This window comes from Meleagris gallopavo, chromosome 16 (assembly GCF_905368555.1).
Source record: "Meleagris gallopavo chromosome 16, MGAL_WU_HG_1.1, whole genome shotgun sequence".
Classification (NCBI taxonomy): domain Eukaryota; kingdom Metazoa; phylum Chordata; class Aves; order Galliformes; family Phasianidae; genus Meleagris; species Meleagris gallopavo.
In genome coordinates this window covers 1,693,342-1,715,588 of record NC_139419.1, presented here as the reverse complement: position 1 = coordinate 1,715,588, position 22,247 = coordinate 1,693,342, and the positions used below count along the sequence as shown (strand labels likewise).

Below are 22,247 nucleotides of genomic sequence, written 5' to 3'. Positions count from 1 at the left end.
CTCTCTTTCTGCCTCAGAAAATTAACCAGAATTAAGTGGATCTGGAGACACTTTACAGCCATGAATATTAACAGTATTCCCCGCAGAAAGACTTGCTGAATTGAGAACAACACCGCAGTCTCTCCAGCTTCCTTGAATCAAGACTGCTCGAACCCACCACGTCAGCAGCTCTATGTTAGTGGTGCTGGATGGAGCCGTGGGGGCATCACCCCATACAAAACACCCCACACCCCAACCAGAGCCCCACCACCGTGACAGCTCTTCCCTCGGTGACTTCACAGGACTGGCATTTGGCCGAGGAGCTCTGCCCTGCCTCCCCTCTGCCAGATGAACATCCTGGGCTCTTGGCTGCCAGGCTGTCCATACCCATCTGCTCGCGTGGCACAGCGCCCGCCTGCAAGTTGTCAGACAATTTCACGGGTGCCAAAAGAGCCTGGGTTTGAATAGGTGGCCTGGATATGCTGCAAAACCCTGCTTTTCTGCATGGCCTTGCTGAGTGCCAACAGAGTGGAAGCCCTGGGGGCCTCACACCTCCTGGAGACACACATTGCAGGTTGATGCTGCCCTGCACGGCTGTAGCAAAACAACGGAGGCTTCACCAGTGCTTTGGGCAATGTTGGTACCTCGACTGCTACAGAAGCATATAAAATGCAACTTCTGTCCTAAAACACCCAAGGCACGGTGGAACGACTTCAAGGCGCCGTGATGCAGTAGGCAGTCTGAACGGCTGACTGTGAAGCAAGGAAGAGAGAGGAGCAGAACTCTGCGGCTGCCGCGGGCGGTGACAAGTAGGTCAGGCAGAGCAAAAAGGGCACGTTTTGGGCTAAACTCCCAGTCATCCAGCTCCTGTACCTGAGGCCAGGAAGCTGCAAAAATAGATGGCTTTAACTCGGAGCTGGCTTGGAGAACAGGGTAATTAGGCGGACAATGAGGAAGGGAAGCTCTCCTCTCTTTTGGCAGTCTCTTTTGCTGGTGTTGGAGACCTGAAATATTAGGTTGGCTGCTGGTGTGGATGCAGGGAGACGTTGGGACCATGTGGTAAAGGACAGCCGCCTTGCCCTGGGCTGGCAGGAGCCCTCCTGTATGTGCCATATCCTTATGTCAGCATCAATCTGTGGTCCCAGCCAGGACCCACATCTCAATCTTATGCAGAGAAAACAGAATTTTGCTTTAAGCTGTCTCTGCCATCAGCAGCCCCAGGAGGCAGAGCTGGCAGCACCGTGCTTCCCTCCTCCCTGCACAAAACCTGGGCTTGCAACATGAAAGGCTGAAAAACCTCTGGGTTTTAGGCCTCGGGAATCAGATTTTCTGCTTCATAAATCCCTAAAGAATTGGATGCAAAAGAGTCTTGTTTGAAAATTTTGCACAGATTGTCATATTGCGGCGATTCAGGCAGACACGAAATACAGAGAAATACAAACAGGCCAGGTAGAAAAGCTCTTCTTGTGCATCACAAGATAGAACCAAACAAAATACAATTAGGTTACACCAAAAACTAAAGACAATAATAATCAAAATAGCTGTATCTTCCCTAAACCTACGAATTAATTCAACAACATCTCCTTTATTGCTTCATGCCAAAACATCACAGCAGCTCAAAACTCATAGACCAACTGCAGTCTGTGGCGTTGCTGCCCTGAGCAGTCCCCATGCACAGCCATGGCACTGCTTGTTCTCCGGCCCCGTGAGCAGCCCTGCATGCAGGACTCAGACCTCCCATTAGCAAGGTTTACAGAAGAGGCTCGAAATGCTAACTGGATCAGCTGGACTCTGCTGCTGGGAAGGATCTGGTTTAAATGCCGGGTGGGGTATTTTGTTATCCGCAGCGCATAATGCAGCTCTTTAAATTGCTTCTATTTACAACAGTTTTGCTGTCCTCCCTGCTCCCCATCTCCCACACGTTTGCAGATGCTATTTACTCTGGGTTTCTGCTGTTTCTTCACATGTAAATTAATCTTTCAGGCTTTCTCACTTTCATTTGCCCACATGCAGAACATTACAGCGGGGTAGAAAATGTTAAGTTAGAAAGAATAAGTAATAAGACTATTGAACCAGACACTGAAAATGAAAATGAAATTAAAAAAGAAACAACAACTGGAGGTGCCCAGCATGTCCTAAAGCTGTGTTATTAGCAGCTATTAGGGCTATTTTAAACATACATTGTTTGTTTGTTTATAGCAGTGAGTCACCAACAGCACCATGCCAATGGCATAATCTGGATGTACTCTGCGCTCTTTCTCTTCAGCATCTCAGTTCACCAAAGCTTCCCTGTCTCACTTTGCAAGACAGGTCACTTCAGCTGCACGTCTCCCCCAGTGTCACCACGATGTCACCTTGTCACTGACCATGGGACCTGAACTGCTGCCCTGTGGCAAAGCTCAGTGCAGGGTCTCAGGCACTGAAGCTGGTTCCTTCCCCTTCTCACAGATTTTGCAGGGAGCTGGCCCTAACACGAGGTATGTGCTGAAATGCTGAGGGCTGCAACAAGGTGACTGTTAGAAGAGCAAATGAATTTCCAGTCTCAGCAGCAGTGGCTAAATCCCCACCTGTGTCCTCAAAGTGGTTGGGATGCCTGGACCACAGGGACCAATGATGCTGCTCCATAAATACCTCCCAGATCTACTCCTCCCAAGGGAGGAGATGAGCACGACACAACTCGTTGCCAGGACAAACCTGTGCGTGCAGCTCTGGAGATAAAACACTGCACAGCCCAATGACTTCAGCCTCTGGTTTATGCCACAACTCCTGCACAAATCATTTTCCCTTCCTGAATTTTGGTCTCTTGAGCCTAGTTTAAGGACTATAAATTGCAGAGCAATGGAGAAAAATTCCCATGAAATATTTCAGGGTAGCATTATCTGCATATCCCACTGAAAACATTCTCCACACATCCTTTTTGCTTAGATTTACTAAGGGCATATTACCTCACTGCGGCACCAAGTCCCCCGTGTGCCAAGCCCTGTTACTTCACAGTAAATCACAGGTTATACATTTCATGCCAGCTCTTCCCTCAGTAACATTTGCTGCTTTTCTGTACTGCCAGCACAGGGCAAGATGTGTTAGACAGGAAAGGGAGGAACTAAAAATGAGTCTCTGATTAAAAGACAAATCTGCAGGACAGCACTTCTTGGTATGAGGAAAATTAAAATGGAGAAATAGCTTGATTAAAATCAGACACTGAAAATGCCTCTTTCCTAAAACACAGCATAAAAAAATAGCTGCAGCAATATCTGATTGTTAAAGAAGAAAAAATACAGCAGCATGTCTCTGTTCCTAGAGACTAATTAGCGACATTCTCTAAGCACTAAGACAGAAAGCTAATCAATGGCTTCATACATGCAGACACTTCACTGTGAAATACGACTGCCCACCCGGCTCTCTCTTAAAAAGGTGATGAGGGACAGGTACAGCCTGTAGCTGTGGCCATTTGTGTACAAGACAAGAGCCCAAAATGGACATTGAGCATCATGTTGTCATATGCAGAATAAATCCTAAAAACAAGGCAAAGAAAAATGCAAACCTTGGATTATTCGTGCAAAAATCTCCAGTCACAGAGACCTCGAAGGGCTGCAGAATCAAGTCTTCTCCTGCCAGGAGCTGAAGATGCCAAGAGGACGTAAAGGGTAGGAGAATTTTGGAGAATTCACCATCAGTGGCAGGAGGTGGCTGCTCAGCACTCTGCCCCTGTTATGAGATGGGGCAGAACCCCATGAGGTATGGTATCCTGCACAACAGCTCTGGTTTGCAGGAGGAAGCTCTGCTCCCAGCAGCACCAGGTCACACCATTCAGCACAGGGCAGCTCGGCATGGGACAGTACAACAGAACTGCTGCCAAAAAGAGGAGAAGAGGTTTGTTTTCCTCTTTCTGGCTGGTGAAATGCCTCTGACAGTGGTCCCTACGGACCCTAATCCAAGCAGACAATCTTTGAGCTACCTGGACTTTGCAGACTTTGACTCTGGGGTCATTTCATAAACACACTTGCAGAACTGGAGAAGAGATTGCTCTTGGGCTGGATGGGATTGATCAATATTTCAGGCAGCAGTTGCTGAACTGTGGCAAGGGGGAATGCGGTGCACATTGGCAGACAGAAGACTGAGTTTCATTACTGTCCAGTGCTATCAGTCAGCATCAATCCCCATCCAACTCTCCTTGAAGTCACTGCGAATTTTCCTATTTGCATAAATGAGATTTGGACCACCGGCACTGCCGAGTGCTAAAGTACAATTTGCACTGAGATATTGCAGGATGGTTTGGTGAACAGGATTAGCTAGGAAAGAGAAAAACAATTCATGCATAATACACAACACGTTGAAGAACTGAAATACTACACAGCAACCTCTACTGTCTTCATTAAGTCCCACATTCAGATCTCACACAACTCAAATATCAAGCGATACAATTCATCTAGCTTACTCCAGGCTCATTCCTGAGGTAAATGGAAGAATCTGCCTGTCAATCTGAGCGAGGTAAATATTTCAGCAGGGATTTGGTAGGTAAGGATTTGAATATATCTTTATAAAGACAAAAGTCTCATGGATGAGGTCCACAGAATATCTGATGATGGTTTGGCACTTCCAGCAGCAAAAAAAACAGCATTTATTCTCCATGACGTTACGAAACAGCACTTCTCTTGGTTTTAAAATGCACTTACACAAGCTGAATACTGGGATTACTGACACCAGCCTTCCAACCACCTCATTCATCGTTGGGTCTCCATCAACCCACCTCGTGCTGAAAGAGAGTCCTTGGGGGAGCAGCACAGTAACACAGCTCAGAAACAAAACAGAGCAACAAAACCCAATGGCTGGGTTTGCACTTTGACCAATGACTGCTCTGCTGGATTTCACACAGCACATTCCAGCCTGCCCAAGTGTTAATCCTGGAAGGCTTCTAGAGTAGCAGTTACTGTATGCATATCTCACTTCTGTAGCAGCTCAGAGAAAACACTGCAATTTGATTTAATTGCCACGTTGACTTATAACAGCATGTTTATACTGGATGCCTGCCAGCTGAAATGCAACAGGTTTGCAAAATGTATTTCCTCAAAACAGCATGATATGCAATGTAATAAGGAAAGCAATCTTCCAGCCACCCCGATGCTAAGTTCATTTCGACTCCTCTGACTTGAACTGAGTCTTGACTTATGACTTGACTAAGTCGTAAGAATTACGCTGAGCTAATTGCTATGATGATCAGGCCTAGAGGCTGCTTTTCACAGGTACAGCAGTTACACTGCAGCTTCGAGAAGGGGATATAACTGTAGGAAATGAAATTAACAGTTGTTTGTATCAGGGGGGTTGTTTGCCCTATTTAATAACCCTATCAAAAGATGCATTATTTGTTGAGCACTCCTAAAAGGAAATCAAAGAGAAACTTCAAGAAGGCTGTTAATCCTTTGTCTTTATAAGTATGACATTTAAAAGTCAATAAAAAGCGGTGCTTTGCCAATCGAAGCATATATATTATCTTTCCCATGACCTTGGCTGGTAGATTTCAACCCAGCTAACAGTGCCTATGTCTTTGAGCTATAGGAACATTACAGAAGCTAGATGGCAAGCATGCTGGGTTTGTTTCTATAAAGCAGCACCTTTGTATGTGCTGACCACTTATCTTGCAGCTGGCACTAAGAAGGGTGCTGCCTCTGGGGACTGGGGATTTGTCCATGCTGAAAGGTGCACCCTGCCAGCTGACACTCCAGCAAAATAGGTGTCAGCATGAAGCATTTCTTCTACAAAGTCACAAAAACAAACTTCTGTGATTAAACTGCAATTAATGCAAAACACAAAAGACACCACAGCAGTGGGTTTCAGGAGGAGCGGAAGGGACAAAGGGTACAAAAACAGGGTCAGCAGGGTTGGATCTGTTTATGAATGAGATTGCATGAGATGACTGCCTGCGATTCAAGGAACTTGGACTTCATGACCCTAAAAGTCTCTTCTGGCCTGATATTACCCTGATGCTAATTAGTTCTGCTTTATTAAAGATTGTAACTGCGAGCAGCAGTTACTGGGAGAAGCAGCCACGTGGCTCTCACCAATCCTACGTTAGGACTTGTAAAAACAGGAGGAGAAAAGGAAAAAGATGTTAAAAATATCAGGCACCTTCTGAACTTGGAACAGAACTGGCTTTAACCTCTTCCAGTCAAAAGTGGATTCACACGATACAGTAGTATTTCTTCAATAGAACAAAAGAACCTCAAAGACTTCCTAATGAATACCATTCCTACATATTCCTACAAAGCAGCCTATAAAACTGGCAGTGAGAAATGCCATTGTTAAACACAGACTGTCCGACACTTTGCTCACAATTCCTATCACAAGATACCATTTTCTTTTCGGTTCTATTTGGCTTCTCCATAAGGAACTGTAAAAACCTCTCTCAAAATCCTGGCACCAAGAGGAGTCCTGACACTGACCGCTGGCGCAGGATCTCCCTCCTCAAGAACAAAGCATTGGGAAGAAAAAAAAAGTGTGTTGGCTTTGTTGCTGAGCCAGCTGCTTAACTCCACCAGCTCACAGAACAAAAGGAAACCAAATAAAAATATAAAGCACGTGTTCTTTTTGGACAAATAAGCCAAAACCCTTTGGAATTTATGGCTCTACAACATCCTTACCTGCTAAGTCATGCAGAAAGCTGTGACTGCAGTTATCAGCGATCATATAAATAATTTTTTTTATGCTCTACAATACTAATGAAGTTAGACGCACTAATCATGGAAGAAGAGGAGGCTGCTATTTTTTTCCTGTCCCATATGGTAATAATTTTGTATGATTGAAGTATTATGAGCTAAATAAAACTACACATTAGCTGTAAGATACATTGCAAATACATTAAATCTTCCCTGGAGTTTTAGCAAATATTCACTTTTTCTATGATGCATTTGGAACGAGCAAAGGGATCTACACTGGGCCATAGGATTTATAAATAGATTTGGCTTCCTTTGCAATCCTTTATGGGCAATTATTTCAGCAATGAAGATGCAGAGCCACAGATAAATAAAATAATTGCAGCTGATGGGGCTTTATTTACCACTATCACATTTTCCTGACTGCTAAGCTCCCCGCCTCTCATCTGCTCCACTACCCTGAATCGATGACCAGATGAAGAGCTGTCAGTTAACACCAAGCACTGAGCACAGAAATGCCAAAGGCAGATTCTGCTTCCCCCATTTCCAAAGCCTTCTTGGGTATTTCCAGAGCTGCCTTACTCTCTGGATGAATGCAACGTGGAGTTAGCAGGCTGGGACAGGGCAGAACAAGTCCTACGAGTTCTGCACATTCCCAGGGAGGACATTTTGCTGTGACTCTCCTACAGAAAGCATTGCTGAAAGATGGAGACCTCTCCTTTCACAAGCAGATACCCGGCTGTGATAGGGAAGGGTTCCCATGTCTCCTTGCTGTGCAGGTATCCTCCTCAAAAAGGCATTAGCTTAGTTCAGGGGATGCCAAGTGCAGCTATATGTAGCAAACCCAGCTTTCCAGGTAGTTCGAATGAATCAAAACCAAGCAAACCAGCCCACCCTGCATATTACCCTGTGTGGACCTCACACCATTCAGCTATCAGAACTTCAGATTCCAGACAGAGTGGGAAATGCAGGACTATCAATTTTCCATGTGATCAAGCTTGAAATACTACCGATGCCAGTTCTATTCTCTGAAAATCAGTAACGCAGTTCAGTTCAGTATGGAGATGTGACTCCTACTGCCTCCTCTACAGCACTGAGGTGATGAACTCAAGCTCCAATTTTTCATTTGCAGCTGGGCACTTCATGCTATTTAACAAGTGTATTACCTGGGATTTGTGAAGATTGCTTGTAAGAAGGGCCTTATCAGCTCCAGAGAGAGAAAAAAATAATTTCTGCTACTACGAAAAGCCATGAGCTGACTGCACAGTGACAACTGAAACATACAGGATGTACTATGTGGGAACTTCTTGACTCTCAAGCACATCCATTGACCAGCTGATCTCAGAAGTAATCACCAAGGTGAGGTTTCGTGCTTCTCTAGTTAAATTATTTTTTTAAGCGCCCTTTACGCCATCAGTTGTGTGACAACAGTACATTTAGGAGAGGTATGGCCCTGATTTGTGAGTTTCCTCTGGTGTGCTGCCCTGAGAAGGCACAGCCAGCTGTGTGAACCCTGGATCAGGGGGTACCCTGCAGAAAAGAGGGAGCACCAGAAACAGACTGTGTGCTCAGTAAGGTCCTACAAGAAGCCTCATTGCTTTAAAAGCCTGACTTTTTTGTTTGCTTGCTTGTTTTCAGTTCTGGGCTGCTAATTTCCATATCAAGAAATGATGCTACAAACATTTCTGTAAGTTAGTGAAAGAGGCCAACGGGACCAGATGCCAAAGGAGCTCAGAAGATTTACACTAGGCGAGCATCTGGCTCCCTGCACACTGTTACCAGAATGAAGACAAATGCTTGCAAACATTCTTATTCAAAATCACTAATGTGCTTGGCAATGATCAACACAAAGCAGCATTACTGCTGTAAGGTGTGGTGCCTGGGAACACAGATGCTGAATGTTCTAAAGCTGCTTTTTCCAGATGTGTATTTAATGCAAAGATCAGGGAGAAAATAAGATGCTGCTGCCCTTCGCATTAAGCAAAGGGAATGATTAAGACATCATCATCTTTTGTTGTTGTACTGGTGGATGGTAGTAATTGCTTCTGTACAGGAAAGTGGCTATACATCTATTGTCATCCATCATCTTGCCAAGGCAGGGTAGAAGCAGTAAACTTTTGATTTAACCTCATTAGCATTCCCAAAATTACAATGTCATACCAAAGATAGAGACTGAAATTATCTGCATCTCAGCAAATGGAGAAGAAACAAATCACACCCTATGTAAAAAGCCAACTGCACAGCCATGATTCTTCCTTGTTCTTAAAGGCTTCCTACATGTGCCCAGTTCTTGGCTTGCCACAGAGGATGGGAAACAAATAGGAATTGTACTTAAATGCACCAAACTTGCAGATGTAGGGTTGGACCCATGGACTGATGATCTGATGACCTAAGGATTCAGAGCAGAGGCAGAGAGGGAAAGGGAAGATGCTGGAGTAGATACTCTCTGATATCTCTGATCTGGTATCTCTGATTCCTCTGAACTCTTCCCATGAATTAGAGACCCACCAAAAACATGGAGAAATTTGTGTGTAATGTGGGAAATAACATGGAGGCATCTTGCTTTTGCACAATATCCTTGTGCCTGGAAACTCAAAGGATTTCCATGTAAACCCCAGGATAAATGCACACAAGGTGAGCTCCTGCTCAGGCTTGAGTTGAAGGAAGCAGGAACCAATTATTTGTCCCTTCTGGCAGTCAAATAAGATCAAGTAAAGTCTGTACTTGTCTGAGGTCAGTTTACAGCAAAATCTGTAGTAAAACTGGGAATTTATCTCAGCCCCCAGCCAGCAGTTACCCCACGAGCTGTGTTCCCTTCTAGAGCCTTAACACAATGCCAGTATGTATTCCAAACCACTCATTCTGAGTTACTTTACTCCTTTATGGGCCATCCTAGAGATAATTAATGTATCTTCTCCTCCGTGGGAACAAAAGAAGGAAATGAATTTATTATTCCAGTGGTGCCCTTGACACAGATATTGAGTAGCTTTCATTAAACATTTTGCAACACCCAGAGTCTTTGCTAAGCCATCTACAACAAGCACAGAGTCATTTTCCTTATTACAACACAATCACAGAGGTCAGCTTTGGAACTCTTTTACTTCCCTTTTATGTCTGAATAACCTCTGTGATCTCAGTGGGATTTGGCCAGCCTGGTGCCGATGCAAATCATCACTGCTTCATCCCAACCCTTCCCCTTGTCTCCAGATCTATTACCTTGCAGCATCACTCTCAAACGAACACATTTCACAGTCAGCATTGCCACAGTCAAATGACTAACTCAGCTCTTCAATACAAACAACCAGTGGATTAAATTATAATTTATCAGAGAAATACTATTCAGATCTTCCCAAAACTGTATGGAGCCATCTCCCACATGTGGTCATATTCCAGAGGAGAACTGACATTGGATAAAGCTCAGACCTGCAGAACACATTTACATGAAAAAGAAATGCTGAAAACACCCTATATTTATGTTGGGAGATTCCACAGAGATCAGAATGAGTAACACTCCTGAGAAGACTAAAATGCATCTGAAATATAACCTCCAAAGCCCAGCCTGGCAGAGCAAGGTTACCATACACCCTACAGCCCTACATTGAGCAGCCAGCCTAGCCAATCAGCCACACCAACCTCGAGCAATACTGGAGCAAACTTTTAATGGCTTTGAAAAAGGCAACAGGCTATACAACACAGCCAGACAGTATTTCACTTACTTCATTGGTTTGAACAATGCTTGTCCATAATTCTGGAACGTCATGATCAGCTTCAGTTGGGTGCCTCCTGACTTCATTGCTGTGGGAAAAAGCAAAACCCCTTTAAAATGCTACATATGGATCTACTAACATTCAGCTTCCTTGAAATGAAAATGAAAGCACACACCTTTGCTCTGTACCAAATGCAGCACAGCGGCATCTGAGCACTAAGCAGGGCAATCCTAACTGGATAACAGATTATTCAGTGGTTGCAGAACAGGGGAGAGCTTTGTGCTGCTGGCCAGGACTGAAAATGGATCGTACTCTCTGACACATCTTTGTGTTCTTCAGCTGGTCATGGGTAGAACCATGGTGGACTCTAAAAGCACCCTGACTGAGGAGCAGGTATAGGAACAGCTTACTGGAGTCCTGTTTTCTCCATCTCCAACTACTCTGGGACTTCTTGCTAACAAGAGGTACACACCGGGAAGGCAGATAGGATGGTTTCAAAGCCAGCTGTAGCTGGGATTACGGTCCGATGCGCAGCAGACATCTCCTTAATTAAAAGTATGAGCAGATACTAGAGCAGCCTCTGATCTCTGCTGCGATTTTAATCATTGCTGCTGAGCAGTATGTAAATCCATCTCCTCTCTGCACAATGGAGATTTATCCAAAATTATCCACTAACTTTCAGGAGACCCCGCGTTGGTTGCCGAGGACAGCAGAGGTGTGCAGAGGGTCAGTGGCTGTGTGGGGAGGGCAGGGGCTGCAGTCCACTCCGTGCACATGGGTCCAACAGCTCAGACACTGAATTCACATCCCAGCTGGGAGCTAATGGGAATTTAAGACTGACATTCATTCATACCAATCTGTACAATTTGAACAATATCATGTTAACAGCCAGATTACAGTGTTTTTAAAGTCAGAGCCTTTTTTATTTTAATGTAAGAGTTCCTAAAATGCATTTTACTTGATGAAAAGGTTACTGAAAAAGGTAAATATATACTTTGGCAAACCAGCTGCTTTTTCACCATCTCAATCAAAACTGCTCTGAATAAATGAAATAACCCATACCCTAACTCTTTAACTCACTTCTGTGTTGGGAGAGTCATGACAGCCCTATCTGTGGGGATGAGTCAGTCCTTTCAAAACGCTTCCCACAAATGATCACATCATCAATCCCTTTCTTTGCAGTTCTGAAAAAACCTGTGTCGACTGGAGAACGATATGAATGTCAGGTTGCCTCGCTCTGTCAGTTTTGGCTTTGAGCTACCCTTGTTCAACCCACATAACCTGTACATCCTCTTTCTCTAAGCAATGCCACTGGCTGTACAACCTTTTTAATTGCTCCTCTCCATCCGTATTACTGGTAGGTCAACAGCTCTCTTTCAGCCCTTGTAATCCATGTTTTTGCAACAAAATGCTATGTAAATCTGGTCAGTGTGATTACACTTCCCTTAGAACAAAATCCCTCCTGCCTTGCTGTTTTGCTGACCCCTGCCTTCTCTTGCATTACCAGTCAATCCCAAAGGAACAAATAAATAATTAGTAATTAAAGGGCATTAAATAACTTGCACTGAACAGGTAAAGCAGAAGCATGTGGTTTTCATGTACCAAAATCTCTCTCTTGTGCAGAGCATGTCAGTTGAGGGAAGGATATAGGCATTCTTTTCTACCAAGCCCAGAGCCTGAAGGCAATGAAGAACAGCAAACATCCATCCCAAACCATACACATGCTGCCCCAGGAACATCACAGCCCAGCCATGCACTCTGGAAATGTTTCTTCTTGCTTTGGATAACAGGCAGGCAGCTGGAGCTGCCCTTGCCTCATGCCTACAAAGACCCACACAGACCCCCTGCTGTTCCATGAACATCCCAGCCCAGCTGCTGCCAAAGGAGCAGAGTTTGCCTGCCTTTTTAAGGCATAACCTGTAATTGCAACCTATTCGTGTGGGATGCCTTCAGTTAGGTCAGTAATGTATCTTGGGATCAAAGGGCAGAACTTTGTCCCTTCCATCAGATATAACCCTCCCTAGCTCACCAGTCTCAGTACAGCTGCTTGCAAACTGATCGCAACAAATGAAGACTGCATGTTTTTTTTTCTTTAAAATTTACATAATGTATGCTTTTTGGTTGAACTATGAATAGCTTAGGGCTTAGACTCTGGCTCCCTCTCCTCCCTGAGCCATATAAGTCCAAAATACAGCAAATATCCTGTAAGCCCATCACAGAAGTGGGAAGGACAGAGCCTATTTTGAGGTACAGCTGGGAAGCCAAGGCTTTGGGAAACCACAGAAATGCAAAGAAGAAAAAAGGATGTTCCAGCATGCCTATTTCTAAGCACAAAGTATCAGATGCATTAAGCTGACTGGTTTCTCAGCAAATTGAAGCCACTCGACAGATAATGATTTTGTTAGCAGCTGAACTCAACAGAGAGTGTGTCATCACCGAGAAGGGGAATGTATAAAGAAGATTAACAATTCAGCATAATTCTTCCATGAGACACAGAGGCCTGGTTTCCTGTCAGTTGAAGTAAGACAAAAGCATCTCTTGGTCTTTTTAGATCCATCTTATTTTATTGTCTTAATTGGTTGCAATAGTAGCCTCGACCCAACTGAAGTTTGGCTGGGATGCTCTCCCACTGCTGCTGCCAGGAGAAAACTTTGGGCCCTTCCAAAACAGAGGGTGACATCAATGGGAACAGCACTGCATGGGGCCTTGTGACAAAGTATGCTGGCAGCCATAGGCACTGTGGCCAATGCCTCATGAACTCCATGTTGGCTTCCCTCCATGTTCTCTAGGCTCCCAGACATTCCCACTTCAGCTAGTCACTGGACAGGCCAGAGGAGATTCAAAGATATGCAGCAAGTACAACACCTAATGTTCCCTTCCTAAAGAGAGGGAAACACGCGGTGCTGAGCCCAGACTATCCTGCTGAACTCCGTAAGATCCTTCATGCATCTCTAAATGAAGTAGAATGGGGAGCAGAGCCTGAGGAAGGTACCCAAATCATGGGGGTGGCAATTGGAGGAGAGCGTGTCTCACTGGAGATGACTCACCAGGACTTCCAAGCCTGATTACATTCCTTGACCCTTACTGTTATAGTAGAGTACTGGCTTTCCTCTCCTTTTCTAAGCTGTATTTCTTTCCTGCTCAAACCTCAGTTAAATACATCCCTTTGGTCATCCCAAGCAAACAGCAGTAACCACATCATCTTCCAGGAACTTATCCTGGACAAACAGTGTTTGCTTATCTGCAGATGTCCTTGTGCTGTCACCTACTGCCCATTAAGAATGTTTCTGAAGAATTCATAATTCCCTGGAGCAGAATACACAATTTTTCAAGAAACTGGAAGATGCTACGCCATTGCAATCTGTCTTGACTATGATCAGCAAGCTTATATAATTTTTAAAAGGTCTCACAATGTCATGCTGTTCTGATTCCAAAGGGAGCCTCTAGTCAAACTCTGATTTCATGTTTGTTTTTTTTAAGGTTTCTGAAGATACTGTAACAACAAGAGCCGCTCTGGAAAAGGAATACCTCAAATTCCCTCTTCTGCAGCATCTGAACATACTGGCACAGTGTTCAAGCCAAATCCCAATAGAACCGTTGCTATTTTACCTCCAGGCAATTTAAAATCTTTCTTTTTCCCCGAAGTAGAAAGAAAGAGAATGCAGCATTAAACTTTCCTCTTAACCCAGGGCAAGATCTTTTGGTTGTGATTAGAAATCTTCCTAAATTTAGGAGGCTTTGCAAAAAATCCCCTGAAAGATCCTTCTCCTGGAGTGTCCGACCAAAATCAATGAAATCAGAGAGATTCTTGTTTTCTACGATGGACTTTGAATCATGCCTTTAAAAATGCCTTCAGTATTTGCACCTAATGAGTTTTTTGACATAGCTACACACCGTGTCTGCTACTTCTTCCATCCTGTCCCCTCCTCCTCCTTTGAAAACTCATCAATATAAGACTTCCCAATGAATTCCCCTCCCGATCCACAGATTCCACCAGTGTAAAAGATACAATACCTATCATCTTTCAAGCCTGTTTTTATACCTGTATGCTACATGGTTTCTATCTCCCTCTTCTAAATCATCTAGTACAGACTCAGGAGAGATCCTATGATGCCCAGTGTGATTTGACCCAAAAGGAATTGATCTGGATTTCCAGTTCAGTTTTGCTGCATGATAACTCTTGCCCGTGTGGTTTTCTGATGGAAAGTGAGAGCTCCAAAAGGACATCTGAACACTTTGTTTTGGTTATCTTTGCAATGGTAATGCCTGAGCAACACGATCCAGTCAAAGCCTGGGATGTGCGAATGTCTGAAATAGATGTTCAGATCCATTCAGATCCTATTTTATAGATCAAGCTTAAATCTAGCATGAACATGTTGACTGATCTAGTGGGAGGTGTCCCTGTCTACAGCGGGGGGTTGGAACTAGATGATCTTAAAGGTCCCTTCCAACCCAAACCATTCTGTGATTCTATGACCCTATGACTGGCTTTAACAAGCAATACTCTGCCCCAGGCTAAAGACATGGCCCCATACAAGCTGTATACAAGAAGAGATTTCAAATCGAGTTCAAACCATTGTCATCTCTTAATTTGTTCTGGATCAGCCAATCCTCTAACTTGTTTTTTAAAGACCTTTCTTGCTTTAGTCAAGATAGTAAAGACTTCTGATAGGGAAGAGACCTGTGAAACCGTTCAGCGGCTTTGTTGTACACTTTAAGTCCTCTCTTTTCATCTGGAATTGCACATTTAATCAATCTGTTGACTCTTGGCTGATTCACAGTTTTCTTATACAGTAAATCAATGGTGCTACATTGCATTATGTTTTCAGCAGCACTTTTCCCTTTCCTTTGATGAGATTTTTATAATTTCCTTCAGGGCCAGAATTTAGGTTTAGTATTTATTTTCTACCTCTCTGTCTTTTCTTTTCTTTTTCCTAAGTTGAAACAGAGTCCACCTTGCTTAACTGCAGCACTCCTTCACTATATGAGTAATCTCATGTGCTCACTTCCTAATCACTGCCTGCACAAACTGAAGGCACTGCAGGTTCAGAAATGAACACAGTCAGCTATGTTTCCAAATCTTTCCAACCAGAGAATGTAAAGAATCAAAAACTCAAACCCAACTCACTCAACCCAGCGATACCAAAGCCTGTTCTGCGCAACCACAGTCCTCCAGCACAGCTCTCTGGGACAGGAACACTGAGAGATGAAGATCTACAATGCACCATGCCATATTTGTTGTTAAACTGCTGACAGCACCGCGCAATTATGCACAGACGCTTTGTAAATATGCAAGAAAAAAGCTAGCCATGGTTATTATTGATGCGTGCAATAAAAAAGGCAAAGGAAGCATGCAGTTGCTTGTGCGTGAGCTTCCTCTGCAAATTGGAATTTGGTACTCAATGGAAAACAATTCTCTCCAGGCTCCTATTTATGGCAGGGGGAAATTTTCACTGAATTAAATCAAATTAAGAGCTATCCCTTTATGCTGCTCAGAATGAATAGGAGCTATATCTGTTGATGCAGGGCACAGAACACATCCTCAGCTTCAAAGCTCTGGGTAACCTTGTCCTTTTCAAGGCCAGCTCTAGGTGTCACTGTGGGAGCTGCATGCGACGCTCCTTCCCATCCATGCTTTTGTTCCATTTAAACTTTAACATCAAGAAAATGTCACCTTGGTGCTCCCTGCTCTTGGGAATTGCTTCTGTCACCGTTTTCATTTTAAAACAACGCTGCACATTACGGAGCCGCGTGAGCAGTGCTGATAGATGGGGCAGGATCAATCTGGTCACCACTCTCCTCCATAAATAATGCAGAGGGAGCAGGGAAAGTGCGACGTGGTGAAGAAAGCTGTTCAGCTGCAGTTTGGATCTAATTACTGGAGGTATCAAAAACCCACACGGCAAATCGCCTAATTCTGTTAGAGCCACAATCTGAACGCTGGGAAAAGACTGGATAGAGCAATATCCCATTTCATCTAATGCATGTAAGCCTGGGTATTTAATTGTCCTGCTTACAAAAAGGAGCCTGAAGATTGGGTGCTATGACGAGTCCCATGTATTTTTACTTTCAACCTAGAATCTTTGCTGCTGCCTTAGAAAAAAAAATGAGCAGAGAGCAAAGAGGATAAAGAAAAACATAGTCCAATTGGAAAATACGCAGGAATATTCAAAAGACTGTGAAAGTCCTATAAATGTCCTTTGGTCAAATATATTACTCTTTATTAATCAGCTTACATGCTTTTGAATCCCTGCTGTGGCTCTGCAGTAAAACTGAAAAATGGCAGATGTTATTTTAAAACATATTTTTAAACATCCAAAGAATTTGCGACGGGAAATAAAAGATGGATTAAAAAAAGTATATTAGCAAGATGCTCTTCTTGCTTTGCAACCCGACCAAGAGCCCCCGAAGCCCCACAGAGGCTGTGGAAGCTCCAGCTCCATTCCTATCTGGCTTCTTGACCTGGGCAGAGGCAGAAGTCTCCTTCCCCCTCCCTGCTCAATGTTAGGTTGGGATTGCTGCCCAGTTCCCACAGTGACTGATACCTCTATCAAATGTACTTCATATTTCAGCTTATGGAAATAATACTGAACCGCTGATAGAAACCACAGTTCTGTGCTTTCATGTTGGGGCATAAGAGGCCCTAACTTGTTCAAACATTAGCAAAGAGACAATCCCATAGGAAATGGCTGTTAATCATCAGTCCTCCTCTGCGGGCTCTGGCCTTTTCTCCACATGGATCTCAAAGCTCTATCAAAACCATAATTAATGAAAACCTCATGACACATCTATACAACGCATTGGTGAAATCATGGCCTCAGGGAAGCCAATGACAAAACTTCCACTTACGTCACCACTGTCAGGATTTCACTCCTATTTTTTATTATAACAATGCTGCTGCTAGGTTAACTGAAGCATAGAGAGGTTAAGCAACATGCCCAGAAGCTCAAATTGAGCAAAGAGTGAGCACTAACCTATTATTTCTCCTTCCCATCTCCCTTCTTGAGCATCCCTACATCAACCTTAACCATCTCACTGCCCCGCAGAAGGGACACTCAGCAGCCACTCAATCCGAACCATGGCTGGGGCTGATGTGTTTTGTGTGAACCTCAGCAGCTGAGCCAGAGGGCAGTTTGGCTGAGCATCCCCCCTGCAAGAACCCGGGCACAGCCTGCTCACTGCTCGGGGCAGGGAGGGGCAGAGCACCTCTTCTTCTCTGCCAAAGGATGTGCTCACAGAGCAATGCTAATGCTGAAAAAAGCTGGCTCAGACCCCGCTCACACATCACTGCTACTGCAGGAATCACTGTGTGCGTGCGGGGCAAAGCACTGGCAGTGTGCTGCTGCCTGCAGTGCCATCTCTGAGCCAGAGACGGGAGAACACACGGCTTAACCATCACACCTGTGCTTCTTAGTTAATCATTCCAATCCAGAGCCGTAGGGACAGAGAACGAGCCTGTGTTTGTCCTCTTTCTCGAGCCCAGATGTCCCTCAGTCCCTGTCCCCCCACCTGCAGGGCACTATGCACTGCAGCAGCAGGCCTCCACCCCACAGAGCTCAGAGCAGAGCTCCCGGCCGTGCACTCAGCCAGGGCACAGCCATGCTTGCACCCGATCTCCTGGGGCATCCCGCCTTTCCCCCACCCCGGCTATCTGTGCTCAGCCCATTCCTGATGACCGAGGAGCTCCCTTAGTTCTGCTCAGAAGCCGCTGAGTTTCACGTGATGGAAATGTCAGCCGTAGGCCTACGGGTGCTATTCTTGCAGGGACCATTTCCTGCTGAAGCCAGGGGAATTCTTGCCTTGCGGGGTTAAAGACCTGGTGACCTCATCCTGCAGTGGCTCCGTGCAATCAGCACTTTTACAGAGCTGCTATTTCATGCCCCTGAAACAGACTTAGCAGCTCTGTGGTCAGCACAAGGCTCTCCATTTTCTCAGAGGCCGGTGGTTGTGCAGCTCTGCCCCTGCAGCCCACGGGCTGTGCTTCTTTAGCAGCGCAGGGCTTTCATTCAGACTGCGGGTTTTTTTCGCTCCCTGTGCAGCTCCGCAGCTAAATTCGAAGAGACACATGCTGTCATTAAACAGCCCCGGAGAAAAAAAAAAAAAAAACAACAACAACAAACTCTGTCACCTTGTTTAACCAGAGCCAAAGGCTGACAGGGGCACATCCCTGTTGTGGGTTTCCAAGTGGAACAAGCAGAGCTGCGCTGTGCCCAGGCGGATGCAGCCCCTCCGAGCCCCCACGCTCGATGCTCCCTGCATGGCTGCAGGGCTGTGGCTCATTGCTGCTCCCCTCCCTCCAGACGCAGCCTTTAATAATGACCAGCAAGCAGCAGATGCTTTGCTCAGGCAGGATGCTATCTGCTTTTGGCTGTGATTTTTTCATTAACCTTTTCTTCCTTTTTTTTTTTTTTGAACAGGGTACTTTCAGCCTGATAACCAGAGGACATCAGAAATGAATGGGGTTTGCCTTCCTGGCAGACTTTTCAATTATTCAGGTGATACAGAGCTGGCAATATCTCCTTATGTTTAACAAGGAAAATGAGCACAGAAGTCAGAAAGCAATGTTGTAGGCACAGAGAGAAGTCGTGCAAAACAGCCATTAATATTCAAACAGCAGCGAGATCTGAACTGCAGGCAAATAGCCATAAAAACCATTAATGCCCAAACATACCAACACTGGTGATCTTCTGGGAGACCAGGTCTTGTAGTAAAGCCTCGATTGCAGGGTTATGTCTGGAATACAGCTCGTACCGGTTGATGCCAATATGGAATTTTAACCAGTTTGGGTAGGAGTCTATGGAGGTTTCTCCAGTTGGCAAAAACTCTTCGTTCCCTTCATTATGCCTACCACCAAAAACAAACAAGGGGAAGAAAAAAAAAGAAAAGCCATAAATGAGGAGAAAGAAATAACGTTACAGTTTGTAGCAGGCACCAAGAAGTGGGGCTGGGGAGGGAGAGCCCTGCGGGTGGGGGAAGCTGGATTGGCACCTCCACTCTTCATGCCTGATTTGAAGCCCATGCAAGTCAGGAACAAAACTGACAGTGACATAACTGAGCGCTCACAGAGGCCCTTATACAGCTGAAACGTGGAGCTGCAGGGTTTATGTTGCATTATGTTACAAACTTATAAGTTCTTCTCTTACAAGTTGGACCCAAAGAAAAGCATCATCCTCAAGTTTTACTTAACAGAGCTGGGGCTGGAAGTAGGTTCAGCAGAAACTTGACCTGTCGGACCCAATGTTCCCACTCCTTCCTTTTAATCAGGAAGAATAAGAAGAAACCAGCTCAGCTGAGCCTGCTGCTAAAGAGTAACTAACGCGGGGTAGGTCACCCCTTCCTCAGCAGCACCATACTGATATGGAAAAGGACTGTGAGAATGACACGTGAGTGCTGCATTTCATGTTTGCTCGGGGAATTTGGGGGGCAAACACACAGCAGCAGCATTTCTCCCACTCAAAGGACCCCCATGCTTTTAGCCATCATTCAATCTTCTGACATTTGTGGCCTTTTTTCTTTTTTTCTAAGGGAAAACAGAACTTTGTCAAGTATTCCTCTTCACAGCTGCTTCTGTTAAGCCGAAGGGCCCGGACCACTGACACGTGCAGGGGATAGAAATCAGAGATATTTATCCTCTCCCTCTGAATGTTCAGATCCCGCTGGCTGCTCCGTGGCTTCACAGAGCTTTTGCACGGTACAATGCAGCTGTTTAAACACTACAATGTCAGCGTGTTTGGAAGAGGGTGCTGTTGGATTAGACAAGCCTTTGGATTTCTCACTCATTGAGATTTCCCAGCGTTTCTCACCAGCCAACAAACCATTTGCAGAGGCAATGGAGCGCTCTGAAGACTGGAGAGTTGCTGAGGTGCCAGGACACCGGGAATTAACTGAGGATGAAAACTGGAGCACCGATCAAAGCCCGTAGGCAGAACTTTGTGACATTAGACCTCACTTTGGAGAAAAGTGTGGCTACTGGTGGCAGGACGAACTGCTCAGCCCCTGCAAATGAGAAGGTGCAGGGCAGGGGGGGTGTGCTGTGCCTGAGCCCGGCCTCGCACTGCTTTTCCTCTAGCATCTGCCCTTGGCCGCAGCTGCAGGCAGCATCCTGGGGACCCTCTGCTCCCGGCACTGCTGCGTTACGTCCCGTATTCCAGGGCAAATGTGGAAGGAAAACAACCGCTGACGCCTGCAGACGGTTCCGCTCCCTTTCTCGCACCCCCGACACCCGAATGCCTCCCTTTAACCCCGAGCCGTGACACGAATTCTTCGGGAACACCGCCTCAAAAAGGCAGCGCCGCGCCGCGTTCCGCCCCGACCCCTCGCCCCCACCTCCCCCCCGATCCTCACCACTCGCTCTGCTCGGCCGCCCGCGGGTTGAACCTGATGTCGCTGTTGACATTGAAGAGGAGGTCGCCGTCGGCCAGCGGGGGCAGGGCGGCGCGGTACAGCGGGTGCTGGAAGAGGGCGGCCAGCGGCGCGGCGTGGGCGGGGGGCGGCGGGCGCGGGGCTCCGGGAGCGATAAGCCGCCGAGGCCGCCCCGCCGCCCCCCCCTCCCCGCCCGCCGCCGCCGCCGCCGCCGCGTCCCCTCCGCCGCCCGCCGCCCGCTCCGCCGCCTCCCGCGATTGCGAGGAGAGGTTGGAGGCCGGCTCGGCGCTGAAGTCCTGCAGGATCCGCAGCGTGTGTTTGCTGGGCCAGCGCGGGGCGGCGCGGGGCGGCGCGGCGGGCGGAGGGCAGGAGCAGCCCGGGCGGTTCTCGGCTCCGCGGCGCTCCAGACGAGGCAGCAGGTCGATCATGATGTGCATGGTGCAGGCGACGAGGAACACCATGAGGATCAGCACCCGGAACTTGCGGACCAGGAGCATTTTCATGGCCGGGAGCGGCTGATGAATTAGCGGGGGAGGGAAGGAGGGGAGGCGGCGGGGTCGGCCGGCAGCGGGCGCGGGTCTTCCGCCCCCCCCGGGGCTCCGGCGCTCTCCTGGCGGGTCGGGCAGCGAACGATCAAGTCAATAAAGTTATCTCCATAGGCGCCGCGACAGAAACAGGCTAAAAGCGATAGGTCCTCATTTCTCAGTATCATCAAGAACTTGGGAGGGGGGAAGGGAAAAAAAAAAAAATCGGGGAAAAAAAAAATCGGAAAAATGAGGCTTTAAAATCAATAGGAAAACAAAGCCAGCGGCATTGCGATATCTAGAGCCATCTGTTCGCGGTTTCTCTCGCTTTTTATTACGGGGATCACAACAAATAGGGAGAGCTGTTTCTGGAGGAGAAACCGGCGTCTGAGGCTGGCTGCGATTAAATCATCATCGTTCAAAAAACGACGGGAAGGAGGGGGGGGAGAAGAATATTAAGAAAACCTGTACGGAAAGGCGACAGAAGGAAAAAAATCATCCATAACGTTTGGCAGTGCAGGAAACGCTGACTCCTTCCTTTGAATGCGCCCAGTGATGCAGCAGAAGCGCTCTCCGCTCTCTCCCTCTCTTCTGTGAGACTGCTTAAGAACATTGGCTGCAAAATCATTTTCTCCGAGCGGTTCCAGTTCCTTCATCCATCGCTTTGTCCGCCGCTCGGGAGAGATGAGCGCTCAGCTGAGATCCAGCCGGGGTGGCTGCTGTATCCGAGCTGCGCTTTGCCTTTGGCGTGGGTTGGGTTTTTTTGGCTGCAAAACTGTCGGATGGCACAACTGCAACATAAAGGTTAAATATGGCACAGGAAAAAAAAGAAGGGGGGGGGGGGGCGGGGAGGAGGATTAGAGGAAAGAAACTAATAGAATTCGGTAGCGGTTCTTTATAGCAAAGAGGTCCCGGCTTTGATCTCTGCTGGGTCCTACAGATCTGCCTTTAGAGAAAGGAAGAGAGGAAGGGAAGGGGGGGGGAGAGGGGGAAAGGGGAGAGCTGCTTGGCAGGTGCAAGAGTGAAAA

The 22,247-nt window shown here is 46.3% G+C and overlaps 1 protein-coding gene across 2 annotated transcripts in view; it reads right to left on the bottom strand.

Annotated features, from left to right (window-relative positions):
• Positions 1-22,247, bottom strand: part of FAM20C (FAM20C golgi associated secretory pathway kinase) — a 55,362-nt gene that overhangs the window by 32,984 nt on the left and 131 nt on the right. Inside the window, exons 2-4 of one of the 2 annotated variants that reach the window (XM_085237307.1) lie at positions 20,678-22,010; positions 19,005-19,177; positions 10,343-10,421 (exon numbers count right to left, since the gene is read on the bottom strand). In XM_085237307.1, the coding sequence (XP_085093433.1) occupies positions 10,343-10,421; positions 19,005-19,177; positions 20,678-21,198 (773 nt within the window). In that variant the 5' untranslated portion in view covers positions 21,199-22,010. Of the gene's footprint in view, positions 1-10,342; positions 10,422-19,004; positions 19,178-20,677; positions 22,226-22,247 lie in introns of those variants that run through there. The other variant, XM_085237306.1, reaches the window with a different exon arrangement.